General features: G+C 37.6%; 1 protein-coding gene across 1 annotated transcript in view; it reads right to left on the bottom strand.

The window, feature by feature from the left end:
- The window catches only part of bcl11ab (BCL11 transcription factor A b), a 34,218-nt gene extending 16,505 nt beyond the window's left edge, over positions 1-17,713 (bottom strand). The window contains exons 1-2 of the mRNA XM_073851510.1: positions 17,397-17,713; positions 13,364-13,699 (exon numbers count right to left, since the gene is read on the bottom strand). Coding sequence (XP_073707611.1) covers positions 13,364-13,699; positions 17,397-17,451 — 391 coding nt within the window. The 5' untranslated portion in view covers positions 17,452-17,713. The remainder of the gene's footprint in view (positions 1-13,363; positions 13,700-17,396) is intronic.
- Positions 17,714-18,298: the final 585 nt, after the last annotated feature.

Below are 18,298 nucleotides of genomic sequence, written 5' to 3'. Positions count from 1 at the left end.
TTGCAATTGTAATGCAAACTAAAGGTCGTTGGACTGTTTTTTAAAAGTGGGATTTCAATGTCTTGTCCCAACTTTTAATATGAAATATTCAATAGAAACTATGTCAACACCTGCTTGTCCTTAAATGTGTGTTCCTGCACTTATTTGCACAGTCAAACCAAAATGATCACAGTTTATTTGCCATAGTTTAGAAAATGCTAATAAAATATGATGAGAACTCAAGAGTTAATGTCAGAACCAATTTAACTTGATAAGGTCAGATAACTTTGATAGAAAGGTATGTAATGGATTACAATCAACCAAAAATTCAGACAACTGTTAGTATGGCAATATTTACACAACTCTCAATACTTTGTTGACAAATTACCAAAAAATGCTTAATTTTGTTCATTGTCCAAAGTCTGTGGTTTAAAAGGGTTGCATTAGCAATTAAAGAAACAACACTTAAGCAAAACATGGTCAGGTAAAAGTGTCTGAATAATTTTTGGTCCCAATTTTTTATCAATTTAACTGGTAATCCACTGTATGAATACTTTTTGGGTATAATATGTCACAGTTTACTTTATTTTGCTATCCTCACTTACATAAATGAACTATAGTGTCCTGCACCCACTAATAACTGGTGTCTAAATAATTTTTGGTTTGACTGTAAATAGATTTTTAGTTGTTTTGTGGTATATAACACCACAATTTCGACTTCCGATATGGTGTTTCTAGTTTTAAATACCTTATATACAGTGGTTCTCAAAGTTTTAGACTCGAAGGCTCCACATTGTCCAACACAATATTCAATATACTGCAAGCTACAGGATTTCTAGTACTTCTGCAGTAGTTATGACAAAGCTGCTTGTTTTTCCAAAGGTTTTTAATGAACTGAAATCCCAAAATGAAATTAACTGAAATCTTAAACTGAAAACTGAAATTTTATTTTTATTAATTTTTTACATTATATAAGAAAAATGCCCATTTTTCACAAGTTTGTATAATTCTTTAGGGTTTTAATGAAATTCATCAATGGTTGTGTAAACAACACCCTTTTTACCTTGTCATAAACAGCTTTGTTCACAATGACTCGTTTTGGTGCGTGGCTCTTTAAATGATAATGAGCTACTGCTGACTCCACCCCTATACTCTTGTTTTGTGTATTTGGTTGTGCGTTACCATCAAAATCAAAACTTATCCACTGTGTCCTCAGTAACCATGATGTCACGAGAAAATGAAGACTCTTATGTTCACTTTTAAGAAAATGGCGGACAGAAAAATGGCTGAGGGCGGAAATATGCAAATACAGGACAGTCCGACAATGGTTGTGGGTGGGGCTTGAGCAGTATGATGTCATACTGCTCAGAAAATCAAAACGGCTTGATAATTGAGACTGTTTAGGTTTTTTGGAGATAAAAAAGGAGTGAATGGATTTTAATATTTGCAGGATTGCTGTGTCCACACACTGCTAAGACAAATTTATACACAAACACAGAATGAATTTTGCATCTGATGTCCCCTTTCATATATTAACATTTTAACAATTTACTTGAGGGCCCCTAATGGACCCCGGGCCTCTGGTTGACAACCTCTGCCTACTGTGTTTCATAAGTTTCACAAGTTGATCAACAAAGTCAAATAAACTCAAAAGTAATTGCTAAAACAAGTCTTCAGGAAGCCTCAAAATCTCACAAACAAATTTTCTTTGCAAACTATCTTTTCCATATGTGTACTCTGCTTCTTAATACATGACAGGAGAATCCAGAGGAGGCTCTACACCACAACAAGGGCATCTGTCCTCTCAGTATGATGGGCCTCTGGGTTTATGTGTGTCTTTGTGTGTGTGACAGTGTCTCTGTGTGTGTCTGTCTGCGATAGTTCACTCTGACAGGCTTGGAGGGCAGGGGTTCACGGAGCAGGGCAGGGGACAGAGGAGATGATCCATTCTCATCCAGACGATAATGACATGACAAGAGCAATGGGAACAGGGGGGATCAGAGTTTAGATTTGGACAGATTTCGGTTTCTAAACCATCCCTTCTAAATGGCTTGTAAAACTGTGACCGTTCACTGCGCTGAATGATTCTTGGCCAGAATAATGACAGTCAGAAGTTTGGCTACATGTAGGCACACAAACATCACATGGCAAAAAAAGTGCACCGATCTATGGATGTCAACACATTTATACCATACCGTTAAAAGGCTTGACAGATTTTCTCCACGATGAAAGCATGTAGCACTGTCTGTCTGGGTTTCACACACATGCATTGTTTCAACCTTCTCATCAAACCCTCTTTCTTGCCGTAAACATCAGTAGACACGCTTTCACATGCAAACTCAACACGCCACTTAAACTGTCATGGGCCTTTATGTTCAGTCAGTAAGACGCTGAATGGAAGCTTTGTGACGGTTTCATGCCTGCATTCTACAAGTGCTCAATTTGTTACAGCCGTAATGTCACCACGGTGTGTTGCTCAAATGCAAGAGAGGCAAACAAACTACAGAAAGAGGGATGAGAAGACGGTGGAAAGAAAGAGACTATGAGACAAGGGCTCTAAGATGCGAGGTATAATGAACGAACGAGAGACAAAAGATTGAGAGACTGGTCTGAGGAGAGCAGGAGAGCCTGATACAGAAAGAAATACATCGATGGACAGATAAGTGCTAAAGCAAATTAACCTCTTTAATTGGACCGGCGCTCTCTCTGAGCTCAAAAATGGTTTCAGGCCGCTGACAGCTGACGGGGCGAGACGCTACAGGCTCATGATGGGACATCTGCTCCCTGGCTAGACAGATAGCACTTCTGGACACTGTATATTGTATTTGTCTGAGCTAATGAATGAAAGGAAAGGATGTCAGAGACAAATACCAAACAAAGGCATTAAATCATGGACTAAACATAATTAAAGATTTATAAAACATGAAAGAAGATGTTACAATGATGCTAGTTTTTATATAGTGATTGAGTGGATATATGTAGATTTTTGGATGACCAATGCTGATATCTTACAAAGCAGGGTGGCTGATAAATGATATTAAGCTGATATATGTGACCTTGGACCACAAAACCAGTCATAAGGGTCAATTTTTTTAAATTGAGATTTATACATAAGCTTTCCATTGATGTATGGTTTGTTGGAATAGGACAATATTTGTCCGATATTAAACTATTTAAAAATCTGGAATCTGAGGGTGCAAAAAAATCAGAATATTGAGAAAATCGCCTTTAAAGTTGTCCAAATGAAGTTCTTAGCAATGCATATTACTAATCAGAAACTGAGTTTCAATATATTAAAGCAACACTAAGTAACTTTTCCCTCAATGGTATGTTGTATGACTTTATAAAAGTGTGAAAACCTTTTGTGAAGCCTGCCGTGAAGCAAGTCGCATTTGTAGTATCATTTGAACTACAAAACCGCGACCCGACGACCCAAACTTACATAGTGCTGTTATGGCTGATAGAGGATCGCAAAGCGAATACGAAAGTGCCGTTTCACAATGTTATGAGTTGATGAACCACTGACATGAGTTCGGAAACATTATTTTAAGGTAAAAAAAGTTACTTAGTGTTGCTTTAATGGTAGGAAATTTACTAAATATCTTCATGGAACATGATTTTTTATTTAATATCCTAATGATTTTTGCCATAAAAGAAAAATTAAGACTGCTTTTGTGGTCCAGGGTCACATATCACAATGTTTAATTTTTGAAAATTAATTGATTTGAAAACAAAAAGTTAAAGAAAGTTAAAAAATTGTAAAATAAATGTAAATAATTTAGATAGCAACTTCATTAATTCTATTATGGATTTAAAAATAAAGAAATTGTTAGCATCTACATTCAGGCACTGGATTTTCAGTGCTGTCAAATTAAAAGTCCCACTTATAACACAACATTCCGATAACTACAAAATTACACACACACACACACACACACACACACACACACACACACACACACATATATATATATATATATATATATATATATATATATATAGTTATTAGGGTTGTGCCGATAGACGATAGTATCGTGTATCGACGATAGTCAGAGATATCGCCTGTTGCTGATGCCTTTGACGATAGTTAGACGATTATTATTATTATCCGTCAACAAAGAACTTAACTTTAGCAATGCAGCACAGAGAGTCTGTTCTAGGATGCTTCAGAAACTTGCCGCGGTATAAACACACGCATAGAGAGGCTACGGCGCCTTAACGCACCTCGTGCAGTTAAAATGGGAGATTTTCATCATACAGTACGGTGGTAGATTAACTGATTTTAAAGGGAGTGTTATATTATATTAGCATTGCAGTCATTAGGATAACAGAGGTAGTAAAACGTGGTTCAGGCTGAATTAATTACGATGTATCATAATCAGTCTGTATATAGTAAACATAAACATTCATCTCAGTAAAGTCTATGGGCGTTAATTAGAATTACGATGCGATCAAATGGCGCTAAACATACGCACGTGAATTACACGTGCATCACTTCTCCGCATTCAATATGAACTGAACTACAACATCACCTGATGACAACGGTCAGACATACAGCGGTAACAGTATCGCAATATGACGGGTAAAGAAAGATTCATTAATTTACATTCTGGCACGCACATTTACAAATCACTCACTGACGATAGCAGAGAATGAAACCGAAAGTAACTTGAACAACTCCGGCAGAACTACAGTCAGCGCTCTGTACACGCACAACTTAATCATATGCCAATAGAAAGTCTACCTTTACAAAACGAATAAGGAATTTAGTACATAGATAATTATTTAAATTAGCACGATAGTATCGTGTATCGGCGATCTCTCAGGCTGACGATAGGGCGATATGAAAATTGAGCATATCGCCCAACACTAATAGTTATACTAATAATTTTAGTCCAAACAAATGATTATGCTAGATAAATGCTAGATTCCAAGTTTTCTGAAGCAAAATGATAGCTTTCTGTGACTGATTAAACAATTAAAAAGTCTTTGTTCACTGAAAATCACTCTAAAATCTAATTTGACCTGCACATATGTCAAATTGGCATGACTTGTGCTCTCAGTGACACCAAACTTGCCATTATGTGTCTAGAGGCAGTCATCATTCTCTATTTACAGTGCTTTCTTTTTGGATTTGGTCACCTTTGGTCAAGAAAGAGTGTGAACTCTGAGCGTGACCATTATTGCTAACATCTCTTTTAATGTTTAATAAAGAAAGAAAATCAATTGACTCATTCGTCGTTTTGTGTCTAAATAATGACTAGATTTTTTTTTATTTTAAGGTGAACTGTTCAGAGGTCATGCCATCTAGGTTTCAGCCGATTGCTTAGAGTTGTATGTATATATTTTCCAAAAGCAAAACTCAAGAACTCAAGGACACGATTTTTGACTCAATGATTTCAGAAAAAGTAATTCCACAGTTGCATTTCTGTCAGGGAGCAGCAGTAACAGTAAAAGGTCAAACAATTTCCCCACCATAGTGGCTCTTTCCTGAACTCTTCAGAATGGAGGAAGAAGTCAATGGACAAAGAGAGCACATCTGAGCGTCCTCCATCTTGATGTGGATGGCCTTGGCTAGTTTAACCCACACTTTCATAAAATAAATCACATCTGATATAAACAAAGATGTGGAAGAACTAAAACTATCTAGGATGGCTGCGAAAAGAGTATGTAAGTGAATATATATCCAGCTTCTCTCCACACATTGAGAGGGGATATTGATAGACCGTCTACCACTCAAGAATTCACTTACCAAACAAAGCTACAGAGCACCATCTGGAAGTTGTGGCCCACTTTGTGGGGTATGGCACACATATATACACACACATACTGAAATAGAGAACATGAAAAAGAGACATCAACAGTAAGATCGAGAAAACAGATAGATTGAGAAAACAGAGCAACGTACCCTATCGCATTAACACACACACATAGACATATCCAACAGAATCGAACACAAAGACGCACAAATTCACTCTGAGAAACCGTGACACTCTGAGACCCCTGCTGTGTGTGAGAGCCCCCTCAAAAATCTGCATAAATACATATGCAAATGTGCGGGTCAACTGATAGACAAGTGAAGAGCGTGCAAAGGAACATATTTATCCATCTCTATGTCGAACAGATATTTTCACAAACGTGTGATTTCCACACTTCAAATGAGCTTGATCGTGTTGCATTTGTCTCGTTTCGCCCTAGTAGTTCTGAACGGTTTCATGACACCCATCGTATTCAGTTCACAATGTATATCTCTGCTCTCCATTGTCCTGCACTCTCAAAAGAGGTTCATTCAGGTATTCTTTCTTGTGCGTACGCATGTGTTTTGTGAATTGTCTTCAACACAGGCACGCAAGTGAAGACAAGGCCGGCCAACCGGTTCAAACCAGTCCAAAAGTCAGCGCCTCTTTTTGCCTTTGGCCTAAAAAAAAAGCGAGAAAACAAACCTAGTGGTATTTGATATACAGGCAGCAGGTATGAGGGCTGCGTATCTGTGTGCGCATGACATCTAGTCAGATTTAAAAGAGCTGGAGCACAGCCAAGTTGATCTAGAAATGGACAGCCACCATCAGGGTGAGAGGACGGCCCTTCCCCCTCCAGCAGTTCTCGACTTGACCCTCCGTTAACCTAAAGAACACATGCTCAGCTAGCACTGCTCTCCCTCAGTCACTTTCTCTTCCTTTACCTTATTCCTTCTTACTACTGTTACTCTTTTTTAAAGAGCAGTTCGTCTAAAAATACAAACAAAACCTGTATGACTTTACTTCTTTCACGGAACAGAAAAGGAGACATTTACTGCATACAGTTCAAGCTGTAATGAACAATGAATATGTAATGAAAATGAACAATGACAATGGCTGCAGAGACAAAATCTCCAGTAAATAACTTCAGAAAAATGTGGTCTGTTCTCTGCAAGTTATCACAACATGCAGCATAAACATTGATCAAACTTCTATATTTGGGTTTTATAGAAGAAAGTCAGTCAGGCAGGTTTGTTATCATATTGATAATTCATATGGGCTGTTTTTATGATACTTTTATGGTGCTTTTTTTGCACTTTTGGGATTTTTGGACACCATTCACATTCACTGTATGGAAGAGAGCAGCGTGAACATTGATCTAAACTTCTATATTCTTGTTTTACAGAACAAAGTCATTTAGATGGGTTAGGAAGGACAAGTTATCATACTGATAGGTCATATGGAATGTTTTTTATGATACTTTTATGGTCTATTTTGCTCTTTTTGGATTTTGGTCACCATTCACATTCATTGTATAGAAATGAGCAGCGTGAACATTGATCTAAACTTCTATATTTTTGTTTTACAGAAGAATGTCATTCAGATGGGTTTGGAAGGACAATCATATTAATAGTTTATATGGACTGTTTTTCATGATCCTTTTATGGTCTTTTTCACAATCATGGTATGGAAGAGAGCAGCATGAACATTGATCTAAACTTCTATATTCTTATTTTACAGAAGAAAGTCATTCACATGAGTTTTGGAGAACATGCGGGTGAGAAACACACAAAATGATCAAAATTATAATTCATATTAAGTATTTTATGGTACTTTTATGGAATTTCTTGCCGTCTTTGGAGTTTTGGTGACCATTTACATTCATTGTATGGAAGAGGGTAGCATGAGCATTTATCTAAACATCTATATTCTTGTTTTACACAGGAAAGTCATTCAGGAAAAACATGTGGGTGAGTAACTCACAAAATTATCGTAATGAAAATTCATATGAACAATTTTTATGGTACTTTTATGGTAATTTTTTGCCCTCTTCAGAGTTTTGGTGATAATTTACATTCAGTGTATGAAAAAGTGCAATCTGAACATAGATCTAAACTTCTAGATTTGTGTTTTACTGAAAAAAGTCAGTCAGATGTGTTTGGAAGGACGTGCACTTGACTAACATGCAAGTTATCATACTGATGGTTCATATAAACTACTGTTATGATTTATTTATGTATTTTTTTCCAGAGTTTTGGTCACCATCCACTTTCAGTGCATGAAAGAGAGCTGCGTAAAGTCTGTCAGACAGGTTTGGAAAGACATGCGGGTGACTAAGTGAGTATTTTTCGGGGCAATCTTCAGCTATTTTTCAACCGAATTTCCCGTTGCATCTGTCTGGTTTCCTGACTTGTTTCTGCCACTGTTTTGTGGATGTTTCTCTCCGTTCCTGTCTCCTTCCCTCTAAAGCTCTTCAGCGAGCGAGACATAGATCATTCCAGCGTCTTCCCCCCTGCTCTATTCAGGATAAACAAAGTGCCTCAAGTTCAGGCCCCACCCCGGGACCCTTAAACAAAGCCATCTATCATGCTGTCTGGCCCGACCTGTTTGGCCACAGCCAGGGCTGCCTCAGCCTCCGAGCCCCCGCCCTGAGCACAATCCCCCCATTGTGTCCCCGCCGGCCTCCCTGCCGGCCTCTTCTCACACCCCATGACATAGACACAGGGTTAAGTCAGGATCCGGAGGAGAGCCAGCACCTGTGATGGGACAGATAAAGGTACCGCCAGCTGCACTGCATCTTACTTGAAAATGAAACACAGGTGCTGATTTCCTAAACAGTGAAGGAATGAACTCACTAAAGTCTAAAGTAAGCAAATGTAATATTTTGTCTGCATAATACTTCATGCAAACTTTACTTAATATGTTTTTTTGCATTACTGTTAGCTCCAGTACTTAAGGTGGCGATAGAGTTCACTTCAATTGTGACATTAAATCAGATGAGTTATGATACAGGTAGCTAACTACAAGTTGTAAAAGACGTATGAAGTGCAATGCAACATATTTTGCAAAAAAAAAAAAAAAAAAACACGGCATGAAATCAAACTAGAGTAATTAAGAGCATTTACGTTTACATACTTGCATGTAAACGCATTCCAATTTACATATTATAGTTGTGCAATTTAACCAAACAAATTTATCATGGCCAAATGTACACATGAAAGATTCATCATGGCACACATTGAAGTACACATCAACAAGCAACCTCAATCTCCTTTTCGGTTGCTAATGTTTTAGAAACACTAAATAATCCATTATGTGGCATCATGTAGCACTAATCCAACTAGATTCTGTTTGGAGCGATCAATCATTTATGACCTTGGCTCATGACTGCTACATGGAAATCCAGTAGATGTTTGTTTACATTTTATGCAATGCTCATTGTCATATAAAGTTGCTATTTTAAGCAGTGAGACTTGGAATAAAAGACTCTTCTAATGGTGCACAGCTCTGTTCTGCTCTGTTTATTTCTCTAGCGACTCAGTCCTTCTTCGCCTGACGCATATCAACTGAATGAACTCATAATGGGCTAATCAAATATGCAAAATAATTGGCAATTACCTAGAGGGACTAATGGTCATTAGAATTTACAACAAGGTAATGAACTAAAGTCTGCATGTACCATGCATATTCATAAAGCAATCAAGGCTTTGAAGATTAAAGAAGTGCTTTAAATTCAAATGAGCCACAGAATATTATCAGTGAGATTCAGAGAGAGGGAGCGGGAAAGAAAGCGAGAGAGAGAATGTTTCCCAAGATAAAAGACTAAACATTTTGTTACATTCCACTTCAGTGCTTCTATTGCAGTAAAGGAGCAAAATTAAATACTCACGTTCAAAGAATTGAACGAATTAATCGGCACTGTTCGCATTGTGCATTTACTAATGTCTATACATATTATTAAATGATTATTTGCCCTCCTATTCGCTGTCTATAGTCCAACACTCTGATTTAAGAGACTTAAGTGTCTTTACAGATGTGCACTGATGTTGACTTTTCTGCCTGCATCAGAATGTGCATTTTTTTTCACAGTGTAGCAAAACTACAGATGTCGTTCAACTCTGGTGCAACCAACTGACCCAAACGAAATTGAGTTTGCATGCAAAAGCATGAATAAAGAGGTAAAAAAAATAAAATCTAGATGGAGACAGACAACGAGAGACAGAGAGAGACTTTCAGGGAACCATGACCCCAGACTCAGACAGTGAGGGGCCTCTTGGGTCTTTATCTCATTCTATAGAACACAGATAAGACACACCATCTGCAGACCACACACACATATATTGAGAAAGCCATGTTATAACAATACCTTGTCCTGAACATTTTTTTTTTCTAAATCAGTTGCACATCATCTTATAAAACCACACTAATGCATAGGTAAAATCTTTGTTTAGAGGACATGAATGCAAAAGAGCACATGTACCCAATTTACTTCAGAGCACACATTTGTACAACTTTATACCCAAAAGTTAAGCCAAATCAAAGCTAGTACAGTATAAAGCATGTACTGTATATTTTATATTACCTACAATATATCAGCACAGACCTGCAGGCAGTTTTGTATTCCCAAGGCAAACACTAAATAGAAGTGTCTAGAGTTCAGCTGGCTGGCCACACTCACACAAACACAGCTGTACACAAACGCACACACAGGTGAGTCAGAATATCATGTGCTCCTGACAGATCTGATGATTGCATAGCTTAATGCTGAAAGAGCTGTGTGCCAAAACAGAGCCAGTAAACATTATGTGTCCACAATAGATGTGTTTTCATGCAAGCTCTGTTATGCAAACAAAATTTGCATATTTGTATATTTTATGTGCTACAAAAGTTTCAATTTAGCAAACACAATTTTTAAAAGTACTAATGTTCCATGGAGTCCGTCAGTTAATGAGGCCATAAACCTGCATGTTTAATAATTATACAAGTATGTAAAAATGCAAAATAGAATGCATGTCGCACTGCAGGGCACTGCTGTTAGTTGTTGAAATGCCATGTCAGCTACAAATATATAAACTTCACCACAATACACATTCCCGCCTGCTCTGTGCCAATGTCCTGCCATATGCCCACTGAAAGGGAACCCCTTGGCAGCGTCTGCCAAGTCAAACGTGCTGTCATGTTGCATCGAGACTCAGCAAACCACACACAAACACAGACACATGCACTCTTGCTCAGACTCTTATAAACAAACTAATCAACCTGACATAAATATTAAAGAAACAATATTAAAACACTATCAGCATCAAACAACTCAGGAAAATATCAATGTTTCTCTCAAGAAAAAAAATTGGAGACAAATAAGTCTATTTTAGACAAGCTGAAGTGTATAGAGCTAAGAAATGTTTGAGCTCATATTCACAAATCTGAGTGCAGTTTAAGACATAGTTGAGATCTCTTCTGAAACTCCAATAGAGCCAAACAAAGGCTTTTTTCTCAGGGGAAGAGTAGAAGACTTCAGTACAAGTCTTTATTTGCTCCATTTATTTTCTTCGCTGTATAGAACAAAAAATCAAGATATTAAAAAGATTCGTCATTTCCGATCGTTCTTTTTTACGCAAAGCCTGTAAAGCTCCTCAGTAATGGTGCACTATTGGGGATCCCCAAACTTCCTGTCTTTCGTTCCACTTGCTCTCCTCCAGCTAATGATCCATAACTCTCTCCGGTAAGAGAATAGTGGATCAGTGCCAAAGACATCAAGACACCAAGGCCAAGAACCTCAGATAGCATAACAGAAAGAGTCCATTTCATCGCAATTTAGTAGTTACACGCAGTTAACGTGCAATGTAAATATGACCTGCGCAAAAAAATATAATAGTTAACTCATCATCAAAGCTCTTCTCTTTGTGTCTACATGATGAAGAGCTGCTTCGAAAGTCTGTAGAGACCAGGAGACGGTACAAAGCCTATTAAACAGCAATACGAGACGGGATCACCTATATCAGCCTCAGAGAAAATGGCTTCACATGGATGTACTTAAGAAAATAACCCTAGAGAGATAGCAGATAAGGGGGCAGGGGGAGGGAGGGAGGTCTGCAGAAGGGGGTTATTGCCTGAGCTCATCGTCTGGCCGCTCGGGGGCATTCAGACTTGAATAAAATGGGGGTGTTGTTAAGGGGGGGTATTAAAAGCTGCTGTGTCCACATGCATATCTTAAATTGTTTATCATGCAAATTTCTCCAAGCGTGAACCTTTAACGGATTCACCATTTACAGCCGATACAGAATTCCATCTGTTGTGACGGACATCTGCTTGCACGACGCGACCGCAGACTGAAGATCACGCATGTGCTTTACATGTAACGGCGAAAGCGTGTGACCTGTCTGGACCGGGACGGGCAAACACAGAATGTCCTAAGAGATACTACAAGGCGTGCATTAAAAAAACACTTTCGGTTGCACTTTATTTATGTTGTCCTTGGTACAGTGTAATTAATTAGACAATTAAGCACTGAGTAATATTAATCACCAACATATTCTTACTGTAAGGTTAGATTAAGGTTTGTTTTAGGGTTAGTTGCATGCAATTATTACTGGTATTACTATTGAACATGTAACCCAAATAATCCATTTAGAATCAGACTGACTGCTCAATTGGATTGAAAAGCCTTCACGTAAAAACCTCGATCTGAATGAAATTTCAATCAGTTTGGAAGAGGCTGTAAAACGAAGACTCTGCACAGTGCCATGTTGCACATGTTTACATACATGTAAATGTACTAATATTCACTAAAATGAAAGTTATATTTAGAGTAGATCTGGTTCAGAATCCATGTAATGCACATTTCACTTGAACGATGAACTTTCAGAATCTGAATCTGAACTGGATTCATCCCGATTGATGAAATTTGTAAACGTAAATATTCCTCCATACTTCTTATTCTATCCAATGTAGAAAGACATGTAGATGTTTTAACAAACCTCATCCAAATGTGACCTCAAGACAAACTGCAGCTTGCAAAAAATTATAATATAATTGTAATTCAAATTAAGATTTGTCTGGACAATCCAAGCTGATAACAGCATCCCAATGGAATCAGTTTTTAAAGTGAAAGTCTAAACCATTAATTTGCATACTAGCAGATGTACTGTAAATGCACAACTGCTACATAATATCGTAATATGTGCTGCATGTTTTTCTTCATTCCGGATACGCTGCGGTCAACGCAAAGGGAAACACTCTCTCATAATTAGAAAAATGGCTAAATCAGTAACAATCTGTGGCAGGCCTTGTCTTGGACAGCTGAAAATGATTTTCTTTTCCTTTTTATCAGCATGAATGTACCACTCTGCAGCTATACATTTACTGGAGTGAGATATGACCTTGTGAAAACCACACTAAACGCGGCAACATCTGCGAAAGCCACATGAGAGAACTGAGAGAATGTCCATTCATACGGACACTATTTTCATCTACTACAGTATATAGTCAAGTACACTTATTTTTTTCTCTTAAATAAGTGTACTAATCTCAGAAAATGTGAGGCTGTAAAACCATGAGGTATCAGGAGAAACGTGTTATCCGTCAAGGCCTTGCAATTAGAAGTTTCGACTTCCCGAACTCTCTCATATAGACATCTGTTACTCTACCTGTTAAATTCTCCTGCTTGGGCCGTAATCCATGCGGCGTGGAGGCTAAATGCTCCTCTCCGTGGGGCGAAACTTGAACTGCCACCTCCACTGGGGCACAGGCTCGCCGCAGGCCTGCGGGTGGAGGTGACGGTGACAGGTCTGAAACTTTGTCCATGCATAGGCGTCCTTGACATTGCCTGCGTTTGTGCTCGATGAACACCACGATGTCAGCCAAAGGAAACCTGGAGCGGCACTGACCACAGGTGAGGAGGTCCTGATCCCCTTTAGGGGTGGATGGTTCCGATCCGGGATGGCTTTCCCCGTCCTCTGGGATATCTGCCGACACGGGCTCGGCTATGGTATGAGAAACAAAGAAAGGGAGGTGAGAGAGATAGAGGAATAACATCCTGTAATATCCATACTGAAACCTGATAATGACTTCATACGTGCTAATTATATATGTACCGTAAGTGATAATTATATTTATTCAAGGTGTTGAAATTTGCAGTGGCGTTAAAGGTGTTATATGTCATCTATATGTAGTCAGGTGTCATATGGATGTATAGCAACTGATTTCATACAGTTTTAGTCACTAATCATGATGCAAATGCTATGAGTATTGCTTATGAATATTCTCTAGTAACAGCCGTAAAAAACGTTAGATGGCATCCAACTAAAACATTTAAAAAAATGTTTTTGTGCTAATATTTTTGGAATGTTATTTAAAAAGATAAAGATCCCTGTTGTTCGGGATGCTGATTTAGACACAATATTCATATTAATATAATTTTCCAGTGTTACAATACAAAGGCACAGCAAATGTGTCAGGAGACACTGATATCTATCCATTATTGCAATGCTGACACTTCGTCGCCTTAGAATTATAAGGTTCTATCTGACATTTTTGTCAAAATTGAGTTATTCACATATTCTTATTCTGTGACAACTTATTTACATTATGTGATGGTTTTTTAAAAAGTTGTGTACATTTTAGGACTTTTTATTTAGAAAAGAAAAAGGTTCTATCTGCAGAGTCGAACTATAACTTGGTTCTATAAGGTTCTATCTGTGAGCCAATCAGCACTTCGAATGCAAACAAGAGGACCAATCAGGATCAACTTTCTTTGTCATGTCACTGGACTGTTCCATAACAGCAGGAAAGATTAAACGTAAAACAACAATTGCACGTCTGTAGAATCAATGAGTGCAATTCACATTTATTCCTCAAAGTGGCAGTGTTTAAAACATAATGATGGCGTTATTTATTATTACCGCTACCGGCATTATATACATTACCGGCATAAAACAAATAATAGTATCTGCAACTGGCTTGAATGGCTTTACTGCAGAGCAATTGCATAATGTAAAGTATACTTAATGAAATATAAGTGTCACTGTCATTTGATGTTGAATGTGATCAATAGCGATCAAACTGTTGTTATTAAAGATGTTGAAAACGATAGTTTTGCGAATATGGTTGAATATGGCTTTTTGTGGAATAAAGTCCTGGTCAGATGGATTAGAGTAGCTGATTTTTTTTAACTGTTTCTGCAATAATGTCTTTAATTACCCACTATAATTATAAAATTAACATCTGCTCTGGACAAAATATTCAGCACTGCCTTTTAACAAGGAAAAAAATATTTGTCCTATTAAATAAATGTGATGAAGAAAGCATTAAAGCATTAAATTCTCATACATGTTGACACATTGTTACAACAGTAATTTATTTTTTAAAACAAATTGTAAGTAAACTACTTTTATTTCTTGAAAATTGTTGCTTTAATTAATGTTTTGCAAGATAGAACCTTATAATTCCAAGCAGAAAACGACTTTTTAGAATTAGAAGGTTCTATCTGCATTTGACCTGTTCCCAAAATCCCCATTTAAAAATCTGAGAGGATTTTGATATTGTACATTTAGAATACATTTAGGGTCTCTGTCATTCTCATGTAGGAAAGAGACTTGTTCCCCATATAATTTTTGCTATATAGAATGCAAAAACTTTGAAGCTCAATATCTCAAAACCACTCGGAACGCAGATAGAACCTTATAATTCTAAGGTGACGACTTCTATCAGAGGAATACTGACAGTCAATGAAAGGCAGATGCAGAGAAGATGAGAAACCGAAGACAGAGAGAAAAACAGTGGTTGCCCAGTAATGGTAAAGAGGAGGGGGTTGTTCGCTTTAGTTGCATGACCCTGTTCATTATCCTGCCAATCTCACGTCTTAATGAACCCAACACCTCAGAGAATCAAAAAATAGATTCTAATTTGACTTGAAGATGATTGGAACCCATTTAGTTAAAAGTGCTGGAATCCTCTGAACTGAGGTTAGCTATTGAGGGGAGTATGTGGGGTAGTTCCCAGAAGGACAGCCAGAACATATGAAAGAGCAATCAAAACCACATCATGCGTCTGAACTGGGCTGAGGGAGATTGTTGCCATCGGTGGTAGGTTAACCCTAATTCTGTGTCAGGTCATGTGGGATAAAAGGTAGGGGCGACGATACGAAGACTAAAAACATGCTCCAGTATTTTAATCAATTCTCTTATACTACTTTTTTTTCTTTCTTTTAAGTCGTGCTTGGAAGATGCACAGTTCTGTGTTAACATTATAACCTGGAACAAAACCTTAGAAAAGACAGGTGTAGTTCAAACCTTTTGTGAAGCATCAGAAGAGTTTGCAAACATAACATTAGGAAAACAAAATAAAAGCACTATCACTTTTAAACTATTTAAGATGATTTAATATTTTTCACATTTTTTCGACATGATAAACAAATATAACAAAAAGACATGTGTCAACGACATGGTGCTTTTTTCATCTGAACAGGCTATAAAAAATAAAAAAAATTGTATACCCTTGTGTATTCAAGGTGCAAGGAAAGTATTTTAATTTTTAGCATCTTTTTGTAGATTTTTTTTTTTTTAATCAACATGAATAGACAGTTTTGCACATCTAAGTACATGGCAGATTTTCCTTTTTTATCAACTTTATCAAGCATCGTTTGTCATTGACTTCCATGACCTCCAAAGCAATGTTTGCATAAGAAACACTGTAAATGTGTTTTAAACGGGAAATGTGTGGGTACACTTAACAAATGAGAGAAGGCTGGGCTCAAGTTCAAGTTCACCTAGTAGTGTCTGATCTTGAATGGGGCATCATTTGTTAATTTTCTGCCTCCTAGCGGCTACACATTGCAACACGCATCACAAGATGCCGTGTCGGTGCTATTAGAAACACGTTCAGACGCGATTTAAAATAGAGACATAACACCAAACTCAACTCTAATAGATCTACTGTAAACTTCCCTTTCATATGAAGTACATCCAACCTATTTTTTCTTATTTATAATAGCCTTTATGTTTGTAAGGTTTTGACGCGCAACACTTGAGGTGCTTTGAAATCGTCGCCGGGGGGTTTTAACAGGTTTGACATGATAGATTCATAAAACCTGGGTTGTATATACAATGCAAAGGATAAAACTAAGATACGTTGTCTTTCACCTAATAACAAACTTTTTTCTCCCCTGAATAACAAACCTTCGTTATTTATATTCCTTGTTTTAATTCTTGAAAATCGTAGAAGCGAAGGAGGAAGTTGAGGAGAAAAAAACACTTTCTGAAATCAGCTTTTAAACGCACTTGTTTAGTTTTTGAAAACAAATACTACATGTTAGTAAAAACTAATAGTGTAATAAACATACAAAACAAATGTAGGCTATTAATTAATTTAAAGCTTAACTTTAAAGCTCAAGGGAAGCTCTAGTTTGGGTTTTAAAAATATCTCAAGGGAAAGTAAACTTAGAGCTGGGTTTTCCTTTTAAAATGATTTAAATGCTAGGAAATCACGCTTAATTTACTTCATACACACACATATGCACACAAATGCCTTTGCGTTGCGAATCATTGCGAAGCGCAACTCAACAGCAAAACGCGCTTCGCTCCATCTTAAGAGACGCACCTTGAACTCTGTTTAAAAACTTATTTATATGAAATGCATTTTCAGATATCAAGAAAGAAAAAGAATAGCTCCCGGTAAACTTACGCGAAAACTCCCGTTTGCTTAAGTGCTGGGGTTTGCCCTGCTTGCGGCGAGACATGTTGGACACGGTCTCAGCTGGGTTCACATTGGGAAGAGCCAGAGTCTTCAGAGAGTCCAGAGTAAAAATCTTCTTCAGCGATGCATCGGGTATCCCACATGAATTATAAAGAATAGTAGAGAAGATGCGCGTGTAGTTGCAGGACGCTTGCGTTGGGCTTCATGGCTTCTTGGAGAAGAACACAAGACAGGAATGGAAAGTAAGCGAAGCCCCCTGAGCTGCTGCAAGTTCAAGTGCGGACGTGACGTGCCAGCGAACTTGACCGTCCAGAGGTAGATGATGGACATGGATCTGCTAAACACAGGCAAGAGGAGGACGGCTGCAGTGGGAGGGGGTGAGACTCATAAAAACCAATGATGGGCTGCATGTGAACCATAGACCCCAGTAGCCAATGGGCAGAGAGAGAGAGAGCGAGCGAGAGAGAGAGAGAGAGAGAGAGAGAGAGAGAGAGAGAGAGAGAGTGAGCTGTCTATTTAGAATAGAACCAAAAACGCGAGTGCGTAAAGGGGGTCAAAATGACCCTTTTGGATTCATTAGTATTTATTATCATTATTATTATTTTTTGTATAAATGGTAAACAGTGCAATTTCTAATAAATAATACACGTGTCATATATGTTTTGAGATTTTTATTATTATTATTTTTTTTTTTTGCTGGCAACTTTCGCGGATGTATATGATCAAGGTTTAAGTCAAACAAAACGTGCATCTTTCGGTTCTCTTGTGCATTTTCTCCCCACTGCTTGCGTTTAGGTAATTGAGAACAGGACCACTCATTTTTATTTATGTCTTTTTTTTTTCAACAGTGCAATAGCTAATACTTAACTAATCTATGTGTTCCTGCTTCT

Source organism: Garra rufa, chromosome 12, assembly GCF_049309525.1.
Source record: "Garra rufa chromosome 12, GarRuf1.0, whole genome shotgun sequence".
In the NCBI taxonomy this organism is placed as follows: Eukaryota; Metazoa; Chordata; class Actinopteri; order Cypriniformes; family Cyprinidae; genus Garra; species Garra rufa.
The sequence above is the reverse complement of the archived record's forward strand: the minus strand, read 5'-3'. Positions and strand labels throughout refer to the sequence as shown.